This window comes from Perognathus longimembris, chromosome 10 (assembly GCF_023159225.1).
Source record: "Perognathus longimembris pacificus isolate PPM17 chromosome 10, ASM2315922v1, whole genome shotgun sequence".
Classification (NCBI taxonomy): domain Eukaryota; kingdom Metazoa; phylum Chordata; class Mammalia; order Rodentia; family Heteromyidae; genus Perognathus; species Perognathus longimembris.
In genome coordinates this window covers 30,974,128-30,994,820 of record NC_063170.1, presented here as the reverse complement: position 1 = coordinate 30,994,820, position 20,693 = coordinate 30,974,128, and the positions used below count along the sequence as shown (strand labels likewise).

Below are 20,693 nucleotides of genomic sequence, written 5' to 3'. Positions count from 1 at the left end.
CACACATGTACATTGAGTATTCTTTCTGCATTTGTCCTGTTTCCTTTTTCATTCAGTTATCACTCCTCACCTTTCAGTAACCACATTCCACTCAGAATTTCATTTCAGTTTCTGATAAAGGTGTAGCTCAGGGTGATCTCAAGCTCATAGTCCTCCTGTTTCATCCTCTTTACTGATTACTGGCATTCACCATTATAGCCACAGCTTTTAATCATTTCTATCTTATCCAGTTTTCTTTAGTCTTCTCTGAAGTTTTTTTTTTTACAAATAGCTTCCCACTCCACCTGCTCTAGAAACAATCCAAAATGTCTCCTATCTGGAGGGGTGGTGACAAGTTGTGATTCTGCCTCAGAAGCAGCAGTAGGAATCAAACTCCCAGGCATGGCTGCCAAGTAGTAGATGGCCTGCCATGCCTCCAGACAGTGCCACAGACTTCCAGGGCTTGGCAGCTGAACATATAGAGAGTAGTGCTGATACTGTACTTGCCAAGAACCACAGCATGCAGATTATCCTGTTCAACTTCAAAGTCTGTTTCAGGAAGGCAGAGCATTAAAACCTTGCCTGACAGAGGTGGCTTCTCCAGGGTGAGAATTAGTTTTTCTAGCATTCAGGCTTGGTTTTGCTCACAAAAGGATATAATGACATCATAGTGGAACTGGCTTCTAGTGCCACACCTAGATAATATCCTCCACCAGGCATGGAAAAATATTCCATGGTGATGGGACCAAGATCATTCAGGGGAAATGAAGCAATGAAAAGATCATCAGCAGAAGCACCAGCATGATGTTGGGGAAGAACCCCTGAAACTTAGGATCATGAGGGCAATGGTTAGAAAGGAAGGGGAGTAGAAGAGTTTTGGAGTAATCAGAGACATTAGACATGAAGATGGATTTCTCCAGCCCATGCACAGATGAGTTTGTTTATAGTTTCATACAAAGGAGGTTTTCACTGGAAGCAAAGGTAACATGCTGAAGCATCATGGGAATTAGCTGATGTCCAACTCCAGGGCCCATTAAGAGTTGACCAGGTCTGAAAAACAAAAGAAACTTCTTGTTAAATGGTATTTCCCACAGGTTTGGGTCAGCGACCTTACATTATGTAACTAAAACCAACCAAACAAACAAAAAAAGAGTTGAACAATAGCAGGAGGTGGTACAAGTCCAAGTCAGACTCGAAAGGTTTCTGAGACTAAAGTGCTCAGGGGTAGCACCTGTAACTGAAGCACCACTTTCACCAACATCTCCATTTTCATGGAACTTCAATCATAAAAATGTTGATGCTGGGCAGGGTGTCTCATGCCTGTAACCCTAGCTACTCAGGAGGTTGCAATCTGAGTATTGAGGTTCAAAGCCAGTCCAGGCACAAAAGTCCATGATACTCTTATTTCCAATTAATGAGCAAAAATCCAGAAGTGGAGCTGTAACTCACATGGTACAGTGCCAGCTTTGAGTGAAAACATAAGGCAAGAATTCGAGGCTTTGAGTCAAGCCTCAGTATCAACACCAAAAATAGAACAACAAAATGGGATGTTGTAATGTATCCAATGCCTAACGTATGAAACTGTAACCTCTCTGTATATCAGTTTGATAATAAAAATTTGAAAAAAAAATGGGATGTTGTTTCCCCAGTTGCAGCACATGCAACCTGGGACATTCCAAATGAAGATTTTCTATGGCATGAGGATTAGGCTAAAAATGCGAGTGCTTCAAGAAAGGCAGCTGTGGGAAGAATCCCTTAGGTGAGTGGCTTGAGAAAATAGGAAGTGTACAACCTCACAAAATGAGATGACACAGGGAAGGGAAGAGAATTTCAGTGCTGTTTGGAAGCAATTTTCCAACAATAACAATAGTTTTCTGTAGGAGACACTAAACAGAACACAGTATCTCCAAGCTAATCAGTGCTGGAAGCCAAGGAGGTTAGATGTCCAGAATCTAAAGAAAACCTAACTTCAGAGGACTCAGCTTCTGGGGAATCTGAGCCATACCCTAGCTGTGTGCTTAGGAGGTGAGGTGAGAGTACAGGGATAGAGGAAAGATGGCCAGCCAGGCTTCAGCAATTTAATTTTGTTCCAGCTTAGGTCTAGGATCTTTATCCACCTCAGTTCCTCCAGGCTGTCATTAGCTAAAACAGAGATTTTGTTCCTATTCTATCAGACCTCCTGAATTGAAGTAAAGAGAATGCTCTAGAGTGCATAGCACAGAGTTCATTGTACAACATATCCAGCATACTCAATTTTATACAAATCAGGTCTTCTAGAATCTCCAAGGTTGGGAGGTTGACAGGTTGAACTTCAAAAGTTGGACAGTGTATTCAGGAACATGCTGCAAAGAGATGGAAGCCAATTTTGATGAAGGAATTCCAGGGAGCAACAGCTTGCTTCCATCTTGGAAGTTTCAAGTTTTATTCTTCCCAAGGTCAAGAGTACTGAGAGTTCAAGATCACAGATCTAGGCAGTTTTTCCTTTTTTCTTATTTTAATTAAACTTTTTTACTTATTGTCAAAGTGTGGTACAGAGGAGTTACAGATTCATATGTAAGGCAGTGAATACATTTCTTGTTCAACTTGTTACCTCCTCTCTCATTTCCCCCAACCTCCCCACTACTCCTTACCCTCTCCCACCAAGTTGTGCAGTTGATTTAAACCAAATGGTTTGTAGCTATTGCTTTTGGAATGGTTTGTCTTTTTTGTCCCATGCCTCTCAATTTTGGTATTCGTTTTCCCTTCCCAGTTCTAATATGCATATAAACAGTATCCAGGGTATTTGGATGAGATGTGGTGGTAACCGGGGTACAACCACAGAAAAGGAATAGAAGAGAAACAAAACTAAACAAAACAATTGAACAAACAGGCAAGAAAAAAAAACCCAAATACAAAAGGTACGGTTTCACATGGGATGGTGATAATAGTTACAGCAGTGGTATAACTCTTGTCTCTGTAACATGGAGTTCATTCTACTTGGCATCATCTTATGTGATCATATCGGTGCAGGTATTGGGGTATTTTGAACTTCTACCATGACTGGCTTAATCCTGTACTAGCTATTCCCTGTGAGGGACACCATAGGGTTTATGCTTCTTTGGGTCTGGGTTACTTCACTTACTATGATTTTTTCCAAGTCCTTCCATTTGCTTACCAATGGGGCAGTGTCATTCCTTCTGATGGAGGCATAGAATTCCATTGTGTGTATATACTACATTTTCCTGATCCAATTCTCTACTGAGGGGCATCTAGGTTGGTTCCGTGTTTTAGCAATGATAAATTGTGCTGCAATGAACATAGTTGTGCTGGTGGCTTTAGTGTGGTTTTGCTTGTAGTCTTTTGGGTAGATGTCCAAAAGTGGGGCTACTAGGTAATAGGGGATTTCTGTGTTTAGCCTTCTTAGGAACCTTCACTCTGCTTTCCAGAGGGGTTGAACAACTTGCATTCCCACCAACAGTGTAGTAGCATTCCCTTTTGACCACATCCTCATCAGCATTTGTTATTGTTGGATTTCCTGATAATGGACATTCTTACTGGGGTGAGGTGGAATCTCAGTGTTGTTTTGATTTGCATTTCTTTTTTGGCCAGTGATATAGAGCACTTCTTCATGTGTCTTGGCTATTCTCATTTCCTCTTCAGAGAAGTTTCTATTTAGGTCTTTAGCCCATTTGTTGAGAGGGCTGTTAGTTTTTGATGTTTGTTTTGGAGGAATTTAATTTTTTGAGGTCTGTGTATATTTTAGATATCAGGACTTTGTCTGTTGAATGGCTGGTAAAGATCTTTTCCCAATCTGTGGGCTTTCTGTTTATCTTGGAAGCAATGTCCTTTGCCCTGCAGAAACTCTGCCATTTGATACAGTCCCACGTGTCCAACCTTTCTTTGATTTGTTGCATTTCTGGGCCTTTGTTGAAGAAGTTTCTTCCTGTGCCAAGGAGTCCTGGAGTTTCTCCTATTCCTTCTTGTAGTGTTTTCAGGGTATCTGATTTTATTTCTAGGTCTTTGATCCATTTGGAATTGATTTTGATGCGGGGTGATAAATGGGGATCTAGTTTTAGTTTGTTACAGGTGTTGACCCAGTTTTGCCAGCACCATTTGTTAAAGAGGCTGTCATTGTTCCAACCTATATTTTTAGCTCCTTTGTCAAAGATTAGGTAGCCGTAGGTCTGTGGGTTCATTTTTGGGTCTTCAGTTCTGTTCCATTGGTCCTTGGGGTTGTTCTTGTACCAGTACTAAGCTGTTTGTTTTACTATAGCTTTGTAATACAACTTTAAAGTTTGATATTGATATTCCTCCTGCACTGTTCTTTCTACTTAGGATTGTTTTTGCTATTTGGGGTCTTTTATTGTTCCATATGAATTTCTGAATTGCTTCCTATATTTCATTGAAGAATGGTGTTGGGGTATTGATGGGTATTGCAGATGGGTATTTGTAGATAGCATTTGGTAATATTGCCATTTTCACGATGTTAATCCTTCCAATACAGGAGCATGGGATGTTTTTCCACTTCTTGAGTTCTCCCTTAATTTCCTTTTTCAGGTTTAAAACATTCTCATCATAGATTTCTTTAACATGTTTGGTTAAGGTTATTCCTAGGTATTTTATGTTTTTTGAGCCTGTTGCAGAAGATGTTGCTTTCCTGATTTCAGACTTGCTCTTCTGGTTGTTGAAGTATATAAAAGCCATTGGTTTTTGAGGATTTATTTTATATCCTGCTACTTTGTGCAAAGAGAGAAAGTTTAACTTCATCTTTTCTATTTGGATCCCCTTTATGTTTTCTTTTCTTTCTTTTTTTAAAGTTTTTATTATAAAACTGATGTACAGAGAGGTTACAGTTTCATACGTTAGGCATTGGATACATTTCTTGTACTGTTTGTTACCTGTCCCTCATCCCCCCCCTCCCCCCTCCCACTTACCCTTTCCCCCTCTGAGGTGTTCAGTTCACTTACACCAAACAGTTTTGCAAGTATTGCTTTTGTGGTTGTTTCTCTTTTTTTACCCCGTGTCTCTCAATTTTGGTATTCCCTTTCAATTTCCTAGTTCCAATACCAGTATACACGGTTTCCAACATACTCAGATAAGATTACAGAGATAGTGTAGATATAATCACAAGAAGGTGATACAAGAACATCATCAATAGTAGAAGCTACAGATACACATGGGATGTTGAAAGTAGTTACAACTGTGATATAACAATTGTCTCCATAACATGGAGTTCATTTCACTTAGCATCATCTTCTGTGATCATAAGGGTATAGCTATTGGGCTCTTGTGATCCTTTGCTGTGACTTGCCTAAACCTGTGCTAATTATTCCCAATAAGGGAGGCCATAGAGCCCATGTTTCTTTGGGTCTGGCTCACTTCACTTAGTATAATTTTTTCCAAGTCCTTCCATTTCCTTATAAATGGGGCAATGTCATTCTTTCTGATAGAGGCATGAAATTCCATTGTATATATGTACCACATTTTCCTGATCCATTCGTCTACGGAGGGGTATCTGGGTTGGTTCCAGATTCTCGCTATGACAAATTGCGCTGCAATGAACATTGTGCTGGTGGCTTTACTATGATTTTGTTTGTGGTTTTTCGGATAGATACCCAACAGTGGGGTTGCTGGGTCATAGGGGAGTTCTACATTTAGCCTTCTGAGGACTCTCCATACTGCTTGCCAGAGTGGCTGAACCAGTTTACATTCCCACCAAAAATGAAGTAGGGTTCCCTTTTGACCACATCACCTCCAACAACTGTTATTGTTAGTTTTCTTGATATATGACATTCTTACTGGGGTGAGATGGAATCTCAGTGTTGTTTTGATTTGCATTTCTTTTATGGCCAGTGACGTAGAGCACTTTTTCATATTCTTTTGGCCATTCTCATTTCTTCATCAGAGAAGTCTCTTTGTAAGTATTTAGCCCACTTGATGAGTGGTTTTGCGGTTTTGCCCCTTTATGTTTTCTTGCCTAATTTCTCTGGCTAAGAATTCTAGTACTAGTTTGAAGAGGAGAGGAGAGAGTGGACATCCTTGTCTTGCTCCTGATTTTAAAGGGAATGGCTTTAGTTTTTAACTGTTTAGTATAATGCTTGCTGTTGGTTTGTCATAGACAGCCTTTATTATATTCAGGAATGCTCCCTGGAATGCCAGTTTTTCCATGGCTTTTATTATAAGTGGGTGCAGGGTTTTGTCACATGTCTTTTCTGTATCTAGGGATATAGCCATGTGATTCTTTGCTTGCACCTGTTGATTCAGTGGATTACATTAGTTGACTTGTGTATATTGAACCAAGTTTGCATCCCTGAATTGAATCCAGTGTGATCATAGTGTATGATTTTTTTGATGATTTTTTGAAGTGGGTTGGCCAGAATTTTGTTGAGAAGCTTTGCATCAATGTTCATAAAGGAAATGAGTCTATAGTTCTCTTTCCTTCCCCTGTCTGGTTTTGGGATTAGCGTTATATTAGCCTCGTAGAATGACTTTGGTAGTTAGCTTTTACTCTATTTTATTGAAGAATTTGAGGAGTGTTGGTGTGAGTTCTGCTTTGAAGGCCTTGTAGAATTCTGCTGTGAATCCATTTGGACCTGGGCTTTTCTTGAAAGGGAGATCTCTTATTGCAGTTTCAGTTTCATTGCTGGATATGGATCTGTTCAGTAGATTTAAATCTTCTTGGTTGAGTTTGGGCATATCAGTTTTTGTTAGTAATTTTTCCACTTCTTCAAGGTTCTCAAATTTGTTAGCGTACAGGTTTACAAAATAATCTCCTATTATATTCTGGATCTTTGTTGTTTCTGTGGTGATGTTACCTGTTTCATCTCTGATCTTGTTTATTTGGGTGTGCTCTCTTCGTTTTTTGGTCAGGTTTGCTAGGGTTCTGTCTATCTTGTTAATTTTTTCAAAGAACCAACTCTTTGTTTTGTTGATTCTTTTTATTTTTAATTTTTTGGATTCTAAATCATTTAATTCTGTTTTGATTTTAATTATTTGCTTCAGTCTATTGGCTTGAAGTTTGGCTTGTTGTTCTCTTTCAAGGAGTGTAAGGTGCTTTGTTAAGTTGTTGAATTGAGATTTTTCTAATTTGTTGATGTAGGCACTCAGGGCTATAAATCTTCCTCTTGCTGTGTCCCAGAGGAGCTGGTAATTTCTGTGTTCGTCTTGGTTTAATTCCATAAACATTTGAAATTCTGTTCTGATTTCCTCGATCATCCATGGGTGGTTCAGCAATGTATTGTTGAGTCTCCAGGATTTGTGAGGTTTTCTTTGGTGGCCTTTGGCATTGAGCTCTAGTTTTATTCCATTGTGGTCTGAAAGAACGCAAGGAATGATGTCAATGTTTCTGAACTTGTGCAGGTTTGCTTTGTGCTCTAAGATGTGATCTATTTTGGGGAATGTTCCATGTGCTGCTGAGAAGAATGTATATTCTTCTGTTGCTGGATAGAATATTCTACATAATATTCAGTTAAGTCTAGATGGTCTATGCAGTTGTTTAGTTCTGAGGTTTCTTTGCTCAGTTTTGGGCGTCTTGATCTGTCCAGGGGTGACATTTGTGTGTTAATGTCTCCAACAATCAATGTGTTTGGTCAATGAGAGTTTTTAGAGTTAGTAGTGACTGCTTGATAAAGTTGGGAGATCCTGAATTTGATGTGTAGATGTTTAAGACAGCTATGCTTTCCTGTAGTAGAGATCCCTTTATTAGTATGTAGTAGCCTTCTTTTTCTCTTTTTACTGCTTTTAGTTTGAAGTCAATTTTATCTGATACTAAGTTTGTAACACCGGCCTGTTTGTGGGGGCTATTTGCTTGATAGATTTTCTTTCAGACTTTCACTTTTAGAATATGTTTCCTTTTGCTGGCAAGGTGCATTTCTTGGAGGCTGCAGAAAGTTGGATCTTGTTTTTTGATCCAACTTGTCAATTTATGTCATTTAATTGGAGAGGTAAGTCCATTAATATTGAGATATAGGATTGAGAGGTGATTGCTTGTTCCTTTCATTGTATCTATCTTTGTAGGGACTGTGTCTTCCCTTTTTGCTATACTAATCTGGGATTTATTTATGGATGTTTTCCCTGTCTGGATTGTGGTCTTGGTGGTTTTCAATGTGGAAGGCATCTTTGAGGATATTCTGTAGTGCTGGTTTGGTGGAGATATATTGGTTCAATTTTCCTTGCTATGAAGACTTTTATTTAACCTTCGGCTATGAATGAGAGTTTAGCTGGATACAGAATTCTTGGTTGATATTTATTTTTCTTTAGGATATGGCAAATGTCATTCCAGGCTCTCCTTCCTTTCATGGTCTCTGCTGAGAAATCTGGGGTAATTCTGATTGGTTTTCCTTTATATGTGATTGTTCTCTTTTCCCTAGCAGTTTTAAGAATTCTTTCTTTGGCTTCTATTGATCCTGTTTTGATTACAATGTGTCCATGGGCAGTCCTGTTCTGGTCTGGTCTGTTTGGGGTTCTAAATGTTTCTTGTTTCTGGATGAGCCTATCCTTCTGAATGTTTGGTAAGTTCTCAGCTAATATGCTATTAAATAAGTTACCTATTCCATTAACTTCTTTCTCTAGGTTTTCTTCAATACCAATTAGCCTTATATTGGGCTTCCTGATTGTATCTTAAAGCTCTTGAAGTGATTTGTGTTGCTTCTTTGACTGATTTTGTATTTTTTTTTGTTCTTTTTCCATAGAGTTGAGGCTGTACTTGATTCCTGAGATTTGATCTTCTGCTTCATCTGAAACATACAACTTGGTTTCTTGTCTCCCTACCTTCGGATTGATCTTTCTTGATGGCTTCCATATTTCTGCTGTAATTCTCTCTTAGGTTCTGTATGGACATCCTTACTTCATTAATTTGGTTCTGGGTGCTGTCTCTAATCTCTTTTAGCTGGGTAGCTATCTTTTCATGGGACTCTTTTTCTTTCTGTTGGAGTTTGTATATTATTCTGTTTTAGGAAGCCATGAAGTCCTCTATTATTTTACAGATGGATTCATCGCGTTCACGAATTATTCTTTGTTTTGCCTCCTCACACGCTAGAATGTTTTTCCAGAGAGACTCAAACTTTTCATTTATCTTTTTTTTTTTATCAGCATAGTTGGTAGATAATTTTGAGGGCTTTCCTCTAGGATTTCAATTGAAAGCTCTGTTTCCTGTTTGTTTTGAGTGGGTGATGAGATTCCCTGCCTTGCCATACTTTTTGTGTTTCTTCTGCCCATTTGGGTTTGGAATGCTGGTCTGCTAGCCCCCTATGGCACCATTCAGGACCTGAACCAAGCCTACCAAGTCCTTTTGTGCTATTCTTATAGGTACACAATCCTAGACAGGTAAGTTCCCTCTCTATTCATGCAGCAGATTTAGTGTCCCCACAAATTTCCCTTTGGAAGTAAAAACCAACCTTGAGCCTTGTATTCAGTGGATGGATTGTATACAATTACAATATTGTTCTTATTTTTTGGGAGTTGATAAAATTGCTCTAAGAACCCCTTTGACTCACTCAGATTGTTCCAAGAGGCTTATTATCTTGCCTACCATTGACCTGGGTTCAATAGAATCTGGAGGTCCTGGGCAGTGGTGATGTGAGGTCTTTGAGGATTGTGTGTAGAAGTTGTGTGCACTCAGTGATTGAGGAACTGTGGTCAGCCTGGGGAATAAGTCTGCTGCTCCCAAGGCATTAGCAGCAGCAGTGTTCTACCCTGAAGGCAGTGGGTTCTGTGGGACTCTGGGTTGCTGAGGGAAGGTGGATGGCAGGCAGCAGGCTCCAGTACGGAACCCAAAGGTACCTGCAGATGGACCCTGAGCGGGAACCCAAAACTGGCTGTGGCAGCCTTGAGCAAGAGCCCTGAACTAACTGTGGGGGGCCAGGGGTGAGAGGCCTGAGCTGGCTGGAGCAGGTCTTGGGTGAGAACGCCTAACTGGCTGTGGTGGGCCCCAGATGGGAACCCCCGCACTGTCTAGGCAGTTTTTCTATATCTGTACTCACATAGAGATGACCGTCAAATGGAGCAGTCTTGGGCCTGGGAGGCTAAATACACTTAGTGGGATGCTATCCCTCTGCAAAGGGAACTTGAGGCCATGTAAAGTTTTGACACCCACCTAATTCACCTAAAGATTGGAAGACAAATCCTCCAGGAGGTGAGGTCATTTTCTGGGATGAGTTGTAGTAGATGTGCCCAGGTATAAGTTTTAGAAAAGCCTTTGAAGTTCCTATGGCCCTGTCAAACAGCTGTGCCTCAGGATCAGACAACTAGGCTCACTGGCTAGTTGTTCAGGCTCTAATTCAGGCAGTAGTCTTGAACAAAATAGGCATTGAGAAATCTGAGGATTCCCTGCATTAATGCAGCTGGCAGAGCATAATGATGAAAAAGAATAAGGTGGGACTTCTGGAAAAACAGTGGAGGAACTGCAGTGCACTAGCTGAGCTCCCTCTAACATCACAGTTTTCTCAACTCATAGAAACTTTTACTACTAGAAAGACAACCAGAGTAAGTTGTAACAGTACAGGGATTCTGGCCAGGAAGGAAAAATCGACTTTGCTCGTCTGAAAACAGATTCGAGCTCTGGGCGGCATCCCACGGCCACGCCAGTGCCAGCACAAGCACAGCGCCCGGCACAGCAACCCGCACTCCACACAGCTAAAGCACACAGTGGAAACCAGGGAGAAATACTCCCGACTGCGGCTGAGCACGGACAACCTGAAATCGCAGAGAAAGCATGAGTACCCCACGAAAGATATTCTCACTCACGCCCACAGAGCAGCTTCTGGAAGGCAGCCCTTCCCCCACCGCCAGAGCAAAGCGCCATCTTTGCCACTGGCATAGGGTCAGACCAGATTGGAACTAAAGCAGGCCTTGGAAAAGCGAGGTCAAAGTAGCCATCTTTGAAAAGGGCAAGAGGGACCGAACAGTGAGAGCCAGCTCCGCCCAGGATAACTCCCTCTGCCCAGGCGGGAGGCGTGTCAGGGCCATGGCTAAGCCAGAGGTGCCCCACCCTGCCCGCCGGAACTTCTAAATTTAACGCGAAAACAGCCAGCAGCTCCCAGCGGTACGGAAACACCAGACCGAGGAACAAATAGTTCCTGAGACAGTTAAACAGTCCCGTCACAGAGGAAGCCCAATTCCCAGCCAAAATGGAGCTGCTTTCCATACCCACCTCCGCCAAGGCGGCCGGCCTGCCCACGAGGCAGAAGCCTCACCCAGGCAAGCAACTCTCAGCCGGGTAAACCAGGCCTGAGGCACCCCACCCTGCTCAGTCCACAGCCTATTCAAAGCCAGGCGTTAAAGGCCGAGGCCCTGCAGCAGACAGAGGAGCAAACTGAAATCAAGCCAAAACCAGACAATCTGGAATATAGACTGCAGACCCTCACAAAGAAACCAGAGACTGGGAAAAGACCACCCAAACAAGGAAGACTCCATTTTTTTTTCTTTTTCTTTTCCACATTTTTTAAACTTTAAAAAAAAAAATTTTTTTCTTTCAATTTGGAAACGTCGTCTTTTTTTTTTTTTTTGGAAGAAGGTAATGTTTTTAGTTCTGCATATATTTTAGATATGAGGCCTTTGTCCGTTGAATGGCCGGTAAAGATCTTGTCCCAGTCTGTGGGATTTCTGTTTATCTTGCAAGCTATGTCCTTTGCTGTGCAGAAGCTCTGCAGTTTGATGCAGTCCCATTTGTCCAACCTTTCTTTGATTTGTAGCCTTTCAGGGTCTTTGTTAAGGAAGTTCCATCCTGTGCCAAGGAGCCCAAGTGTTTCTCCTACTTCTTCCTTTAGTGTTTTCAGGGTGTTGGTTTTGATTTCGAGGTCTTTAATCCATTTGGAATTGATTTTGGTGCAGGGTGATATATAAGGATCTAGTTTTAGTTTGTTGCATGTGTTGAGCCAGTTTTTCCAGCACAATTTGTTGAAGAGGCTATCTTTTTTCCAAACTATTGTTTTAGCCCCTTTATCAAATATTAAGTAGGCGTAGTTCTGTGGGTTCATTCCCGGGTCTTCAATTCTGTTCCATTGGTCTTCAGGCCTGTTCCGGTGCCAATACCAAGCTGTTTTTATTACTATAGCTTTATAATACAACTTGAAGTTGGGTATTGTAATTCCCCCAGCACTGTTCTTTCTGCTTAGGATTGTTTTTGCTATTCTAGGTCTTTTATTATTCCATATGAATTTGTGGATTGCTTCCTCTATTTCATCAAAAAATGGTGTTGGGATATTAATGGGTATTGCATTGAATTTGTAGATAGCCTTTGGCTATATTGCCATTTTGATTATATTAATCCTCCCAATCCAGGAGCATGGGAGGTTTTTCCATTTCCTTAGTTCTGACTTAATTTTGTTTTTCATGTTTTTAAAGTTCTCAGCATAGAGGTCTTTCACTTCTTCTGTTAAGGTTATTCCTAGGTATTTTATGTTTCAAGGTTTTAAAGTTCTCCTCAAAGAGGTCTTTCACTTCTTTGGTTAAGGTTATTCCTACGTATTTTATGATTTTGGGGGCTATTGCAAAGGGCGTTGCTTTCCTGATATCAGCCTTGGTCTTTGGGTCATTAGCATAGAGAAAGGCTGTTGATTTTTGAAGGTTTATTTTATATCCTGCAACTTTGCCAAAGTTTTGGATCAGCTCTAGTAGCTTGGGGGCAGAGTCTATGGGATTCTTTAGGTATAGGATCATGTCATCTGCGAAGAGAGAAAGTTTAACTTCATCTTTACCTACTTGGATCCCCTTTATATTTTCTTCTTGCCTGATTGCTCTGGCTAGGAATTCTAGAACTATGTTGAAGAGCAGGGGAGAGAGTGGACATCCCTGCCTTGTTCCTGATTTTAAAGGGAATGGCTTTAATTTTTCACCATTTAGGGTTATGCTTGCTGTTGGTTTGTCATAAACTGTCTTGATTATATTCAGGAATGTTCCCTGGAATTCCAGTTTTTCCAGGGCTTTTAGCATAAATGGGTGCTGGATTTTATCAAACGCTTTTTCCGCATCCAGAGATAAAACCATGTGGTTCTTTATCTTGCTCCGGTTGATGTGCTGGATTACATTAATTGACTTGCGTATATTAAACCAACTTTGCATCCCTGGGAAGAATCCAGTTTGATCGTGGTGTAATGGACTTAATTCTCCAATCAAACGACATAGGCTTATGAGTTGGATCAAAAATCAAGATCCATCTTTCTGCTGCCTCCAAGAGTCACATCTATCCAGAAAAAGTAAACATCTTCTAAAAGTGAAAGGCTGAAAACAAATCTATCAAGCAAATGGCCCCCATAAGCAGGCTGGAGTTGCAATCCTAGTATCAGACAAAATTGACTTCAAATAAAAAAAAGTAAGAAGAGACAAAGAAGGTTACTACATACTAGTAAAAGGATCTCTCCTACAGGAAGAAATAACCATTCTAAATATCTACACACCAAATGCAGGAGCACCCAACTTCATCAAACAAACACTACTGGCTCTAAAAACACTCATAGACCCAAACACATTGATAGTTGGGGACTTTAACACTCCACTATCACCTCTGGACAGATCAACATGCCAAAAACTGAACAAAGAAACCACAGAACTAAACAATTGCATAGACCAACTAGACTTAACCGACATCTACAGAATATTCCCCCCAGCAAGGACAGAATACACATTCTTTTCCGCAGCACATGGAACGTTCTCCAAAATAGATCACATCTTAGGGCACAAAGAAAATCTGTTCAAATTCAGAAGTATCAAAACCATTCCCTGCATTCTCTCAGACCACAATGGAATAAAACTATAGCTCAACTCAAACAGCCACCAGGAGACTAAACAACACACTGCGGAACCATCAGATGGTCAGTGAAGAAATTAAAACAGAAATTCAAATGTTTATGGAATTCAACCAAGTTGAGGACACAAAGTACCAGTTCCTTTGGGACACAGCAAAGGCAGTACTCAGAGGAAAATTTATATCTCAGAATGCATACATCAACAAACTGGAGAAACAGCAACTCAATAATTTAAGGAAGCACCTTAATTTCCTTGAGAGAGAACAACAAGCCAAACCCCAAATCAATAGACAGAAACAAATAATTAAAATCAAATCAGAATTAAATCAATTAGAGATGAAAAAAACCATCGAAAGAATCAACAAAACAAAGAGTTGGTTCTTTGAAAAAATCAACAACATAGACAGACCCCTGGGAAACCTGACCAAAAAACAAAGGCAGCACACTCAAATAAACAAGATAAGAGATAAAACAGGTAACATCACCACAGAAATAACCGAAATTCAGAAAATAATAAGGGACTATTTTGCAAACCTTTATGCCAACAAATTCGAGAACTTGGAAGAAATGGATGATTTCCTAGGAAAAATTCATATCCCCAAACTGAACCATGAAGATTTAAATCTCCTAAACAGACCCATATCCAGTTTTGAAATAGAAATGGCAATAAATGATCTCCCATCCAAGAAAAGCCCAGGTCCAGACGGATTCAGTGCAGAATTCTACAAGACCTTCAAAACAGAACTCACACCAATATTTCTCAAACTCTTCAATGAAATTGAAAGAGAATATTCACTTCCAGACTCATTCTATGAAGCCATTATAACCCTCATCCCAAAACCAGGCAGGGACTCATCACGGAAAGACGACTATAGACTATAGATGCAAAAATTATCAACAAAATTCTGGCCAATCGACTTCAACACATCATCAAAAAACTTTTCTTTAGAAACGTAGTATCGAAAACTTAATTGGCTGGCTCATCAAATTTTTTTTTTTTTTTGACCCATTAGGTTTTGTTGTGACATTGTATTTAGGTAAATTTTTTTTTTTTTTTTTTTTTGGCCAGTCCTGGGCCTTGGACTCAGGGCCTGAGCACTGTCCCTGGCTTCTTCCCGCTCAAGGCTAGCACTCCGCCACTTGAGCCACAGCGCCGCTTCTGGCTGTTTTTCTGTATATGTGGTGCTGGGGAATCGAACCTAGGGCCTCGTGTATCCGAGGCAGGCACTCTTGCCACTAGGCTATATCCCCAGCCCTTAGGTAAAAATTTTAAGCACACACAGTAAATTATTTTAACTGATATTGCTGTATATGAAATTAGAGGTTGCCATTTAGAGACTTAGAGGGATAAAGAACGCAACAGATTAAATTTCATTAGGCTAGAATATATTATCACTTGCAGAAACTTGGTAAATTGCTTCAAAGGGTTTATTCATTAGAAATAATAACCATATAATAAAGACACATATAATAAGAGAAATCAGAATACATGTATTTTCTTCTATTTATTATTCATGATTTATCAACCAAACAATCCAAATAACACAGAGAGTTTTATTTATTCCATAACTATAAATTGTTAAATAGTATATAGTACTTTTTCTAATCACAGTAGCATCATTTGAAAACTATCCAGAAGAACTATCCAAAAAGTTGTACATTCCTGAGTTAAAAGTCTGAATTCTAGAGAAATCATATGCTTTCACTCATCTATATAAGTTTGCCAATTTAACCGTATAAGGGCTCTATAGAAGTTTAATTTCATAGGTCAATATAGTCAGTCACTAGACTCAGTAGATTATTATACTAGATAACTGTATAATTCAAATTGCTTTTCACTGGATGATATTAATCTAATAAGAGAGAAGTCATTTTTTATCTTGTTTTTTTTTTTTTTTGGCCAGTCCTGGGCCTTGGACTCAGGGCCTGAGCACTGTCCCTGGCTTTTTGCTCAAGGCTAGCACTCTACCACTTGAGCCACAGCGCCACTTCTGGCCATTTTCTATATATGTGGTGCTGGGGTGTCGAACCCAGGGCTTCATGTATATGAGGCAAGCATTCTTGCGACTAGGCCATATTCCCAGCCCGATAAGTCATTTTTTAAATATCTTAACTTACATTGAGATTCCCCAGAACTCTTCTCAGGGCTGTCTTTATCTCCTTACTGTGAAGGCTGTAGATGAAGGGATTAAAAAGTGGGGTCGCCATAGCATAGAACAAAGTTGCAACTTTCTGCATCGTAGCAGAGTGTCCAAGTCCTAGGCTCACATACATGACCATGAGAGAACCATAGAACAGTGATACCACAGTCAGATGAGACCCACACGTGGAGAAGGCTTTATGTCTCCCAGTGGCTGAAGGCATTGGCAACACAGCTATTAGGACAAGAGTATAGGACCCAAGAATAAAGAAGTTACCAAAGATAACTAATGAGCTGAGGGTGTAGCAAAGCAGTTGAGTTCTTGGGGAAGAGACACACATCAATGCAAAGAGTGGCCCTGGGTCACACACAACGTGGTCAGTAATATTTGGGTTGCAAAAGGGCACCTGAGAGATGAAAGCAATGGGGCTTAAGAACCACAGGAACCCACAATTCCAGCAGATAATGACCAGTTTGGCACAGCAAGTCCCAGTCATTATATTCGGGTGATGCAAGGGATGGCAGATAGCTAGGTACCGATCAAAGGCCATGACAGTCAAAAGAAAGCATTCAGATGTATCCAATGAGAAAAAGAAATAGAACTGGAGGAAGCACCCAGCAAAGGAGATGGTTTTATTCTCCGAATGGAAGTTCACCAACATCTTGGAGGCTGTAGAAGAGACATACAAAATCTCTAGAAAGGAGAAATTCCCCAGGAAGATGTAAATGGGGGTGTGGAGTCGCTGGTCACACAACAGGGCACAGACAATAGCCCCATTTCCTGTTAGGGTGAGGGTGTATATTGTAGTGAAGAGGGAGAAGAGGAGGACTTGGACCTCCCACGTGTAAGAGAAACCTTGGAGCACAAATTCTCTTACAGATGCAAAGGTGGAATCGGGTACAGAGGCATTCATTGGATCCTAACCTGCAAAGTCAGAAGTCATGCACACCATCACCAGTTAAGACCGATTTAAAATGTGTTACTTTGATTAAGAATGGAGAGTAGGGGCTGGGGATATAGCCTAGTGGCAAGAGTGCCTGCCTCGGATACACGAGGCCCTAGGTTCGATTCCCCAGCACCACATATACAGAAAACGGCCAGAAGCGGCGCTGTGGCTCAAGTGGCAGAGTGCTAGCCTTGAGCGGGAAGAAGCCAGGGACAGTGCTCAGGCCCTGAGTCCAAGGCCCAGGACTGGCCAAAAAAAAAAAAAAACAATGGAAAGAATGGAGAGTAGCCAGGAGTTGGTGGCTCATACCTGTAATTCCAGCTACTCAGGAGGCTGAGATCTGATGATTACAGTCAAAATCAGCAAGAGCAGACAAATCCAAAAGTCTCTTATCTCCAATTAACCAGAAAAAAGCTGGAAGTAGTGGTGTGGCTCAAGTGCCAGGCTTGAGTGAGAACATGAGGCCCTGAATTCAAGTCCCAGTACTGAGACACACACACACACACACACACACACACAAAATGAAAAGTAGGTAATAAGTATGGAATTATTTTTCAAAAGAATTATGAGTTAGATAATCCACTTCATTGGTTTGTTGGCTTTCTACACAGTTACACACTTTTGCTTGATTTAAAATTTTTCCTTTGCTCTTTGATCAAGATAGAATTAGATATAGTTAAACTCATTTTGTAAACTATTATTTTATGCAGGACGATCTATGATAGCTTCTGGTTAGTATCTAATACAAAATTTTACTTGAAGTATTTTCCTTACTCCAAACACTCCACTCTCCTTATTGTGCCAGAGACTCAGTGAAGTGTTAAAAATATTTAATGATATTTCAGTTAGACTTTTTACTTATCATTATTTAAAAATACAAGGCAAGTGGACACACTGTAAGGTAAATTAGTAACAATCACTTTAAAGTCACTGTTTCTAAATTTATATTGCTGTTACGATTAGCCTAAGCAAAAATTGCAATCATATAATGTTACTTACCAACACTAACTTTTTAATATTGTAGTTGCAATGTCTTCTGGATAAAAAGAGGCTTTAAGTATTTTCTTGATCTTTCATTATATCTTCATACTAACATAGTCAATATCATATTGATTTAGTTATTAGTGCAAAAGTGTGCAAAGGACAGTCTAGGCATGGAGCCTTTGTGTTTGAGGATTTTTAAATAAAAGTTTTCTTATATGCCTATATAAAATAAAAAATCTATTGCATGACAGAAGTCAAATACTGTTTTTTTTTTGTGGTAAATTTCTTTCATTGTACATTCCATAAACTATTTCAGGGATCTGTGTTACTTGACATTTAAAAATATATACAGGCACACAAATATTGAAAGTCAGGAAAGGTTGCGTGAATTTTGGGCAGTAACACACAAAACTTAAAATAATTTTTCTTCCAACCTTGTTTCTATTCCAGTATGAGTAAGTGAAAAGTATTCTTGGGCATCTTTTGGTAACATATAGCTCGTTTTGAAATGCATTGATAAGGAAATTGAAGAAATTATGAAATAGAAGATCACCACAAGGTGTCTTGATCTTTAGCAAAAGATATTTACCTTAATGATGAAGCTTTTATAGTTCTGACATACCAATCTCTAAATGACTTGTTTTATAAACACTGGCCTGTACCTACATAAAAACTGGATAAACTTTTCTTATCTCACATTCTCCTAAGACATAGTCTCTATAGCATTAGGAAAGTACTTCTCAAGCCAACTTATCTCTACAAAATTAATGATTATATATTCTCAAAAGAACTAATGAAGTAGGGCCAACTTCTCCAATGTTCCATTTCTCACAGAGAACTTGCCACCTGAATTATGAATTCTACATGGCACAGTCTTAGGAGCTAGAACACAATGTGTTATAAAATATTCCTACATTACACCGAGGAACATTTCAAATATCAGTGTGCATACATTGAAGGATGAGAGCTCAGTGATAAAAATACTGAGGTGTAGATATTCTTAGATATCGAATGTAATTCTATCAAATTAGAAAGTCATCATAGAAAAATCCTTTAGATACAAAAGACAAAGAAATATTAACCTTGAAGGTACTCAACAAAAAACTTGTGCTTCCTAATGAATGAAAGGAAAGTATTTGGTTTCATTGATTAGTGTTTCTTCCATTTTTACCCATGGCATAACTAAGAATGCCATTACCTGCATAAATTGTAAATTGTATACTTGCTTGAATAACAATGTCACCTTTAATTTTAGTCAAGATAGGATCATGATTTTAACCCAGCGCAACTCCCTTTGGGTTCCTGTTCGTATGCATCGTCCCTGGGCTGGAGGACCTGTACAAGGATTAGTAATGCAGTTTTTCAAGCGGCTTCTGAAGAGGAGTCGTCGTGCCATTGGACTGATTATTGCAGGACTCATTGGACTGATTGCCATTGCTACAACTGCAGCAGTATCCGGAGCCGCATTGCGACAATCTGTACAAACTCATGACTTTATGGTGCAGTGGCACCAGGACTCCCACAATCTGTGGCAACATCAGCTGGAAATGAATGCCCACCTTCAAGATGAGATAGAAGCTGTTAAAGGAGGAGTGTTTTGGCTTGGACAGCAATATTTGGCTTTACAGCAACGATTGTTTTTGACTTGTGATTGGAATTCTAGTCATGTCTGTGTAACACCTTATAAATATAATGCCTCTGAATGTGAATGGAATGATATACAAATGCTTATAGATGGAGCCATACTAAATGGTACGTTAAGTGAACAAAGTTTATACAGGGAGGTTTTTGAAGCTTTTCAAAAGGAATTGTCAGATGCCTCTTCTATTGATGATATAGCCCAAGGACTAGCTCAGACCTTAGAAGGATTAGACCCTAGGGGGTGGTGACTAAGTATTACCAATAGTGTTGGAAGTGCTTCTATTGTCTTAATACTTATGATATATGTGTCTTTTTCTTAGGATATTGTTCTATCATAGCTATAATGAAGCGTTTCACTAGGAATAATTCCTCTGATGTCTTACTAACTGCCCTTAAACTTTCTAGAGAAGCGGCTGTGGAAAATTAATAAAAAAGGGGGAATTGTTGGAGAATTAAAGTCTCCAACCAGTGGAAAAATTTAGCCCCGGCACGGTTACTCTGATGCCTCATTAGCACACTAATAGGCCCTTGGGAACACATTCCCAGTAAGGAGTTTCTGGTGTTTGTGGGCCAAAGGAAGCCACCAGTTGTTGTGAGAATCTCCTTTTTCCCCCTACTTAGCAAGTCTCCCTGAGGAGACTTGCTTGACCAGCTGCCTTTAATGTTAGATTCTCACTATAAACAGAAAAGTCTCCTCACTGTTATTTTCACAAGTACTTGGAGAAGTCAAGATTGAGATAGTAGCTAGTAGATAATTATAGTTCTACCTAGGTTGTATACAGTTCCTTGCTTTGATATCAACAATCTTTGTAGTCACTACCTCCTGTAATTAGAAAGGCATTGTATCAAGTTCCTGCCCTCACAATAGGAAATTTCCTCCACTTCTGTATTTGAGACAAATGTCATGCTGTATTGATCTTTTACCCTGTAATTGTAAAATTGGTTTCTAACCCTATATAAACCCTGGCCCTCTTGGAATAAAGTATGCATTGGTTCACTCCCCTTGCATCCCCCGTGTCCTGATTTCGACTGCAGTTACCCAGGTTCAACAGCTATCTTTCTTCCATCCTATTTTTTTTAGCTCCTTTATCAAAGATTAAGTAGGCATAGTTCTGCAGGTTCATTACTGGATCTTCAGTTCTGTTCCATTTGTCTTCAGCCCTGTTCCTGTACCAATACCAAGCTGTTTTATTTTATTTTATTACTATAGCTTTGTAATACAGCTTGTAGTTTGGTATTATAATTCCTCTAGCACTGTTCTTTATACTTAGGATTGTTTTT

At 39.8% G+C, this 20,693-nt stretch overlaps 1 protein-coding gene and 1 pseudogene across 1 annotated transcript; both read right to left on the bottom strand.

Moving 5' to 3' along the window:
• Positions 1-207: 207 nt before the first annotated feature.
• On the bottom strand, positions 208-15,465 carry LOC125357920 (annotated as a pseudogene).
• Positions 15,466-15,809: 344 nt separating this feature from the next.
• LOC125358041 (olfactory receptor 11H12-like) lies at positions 15,810-16,754 on the bottom strand. Its single transcript, XM_048354881.1, has one exon. It carries the CDS (start codon positions 16,752-16,754, stop codon positions 15,810-15,812), a length of 945 nt encoding a protein of 314 aa, XP_048210838.1.
• Positions 16,755-20,693: the final 3,939 nt, after the last annotated feature.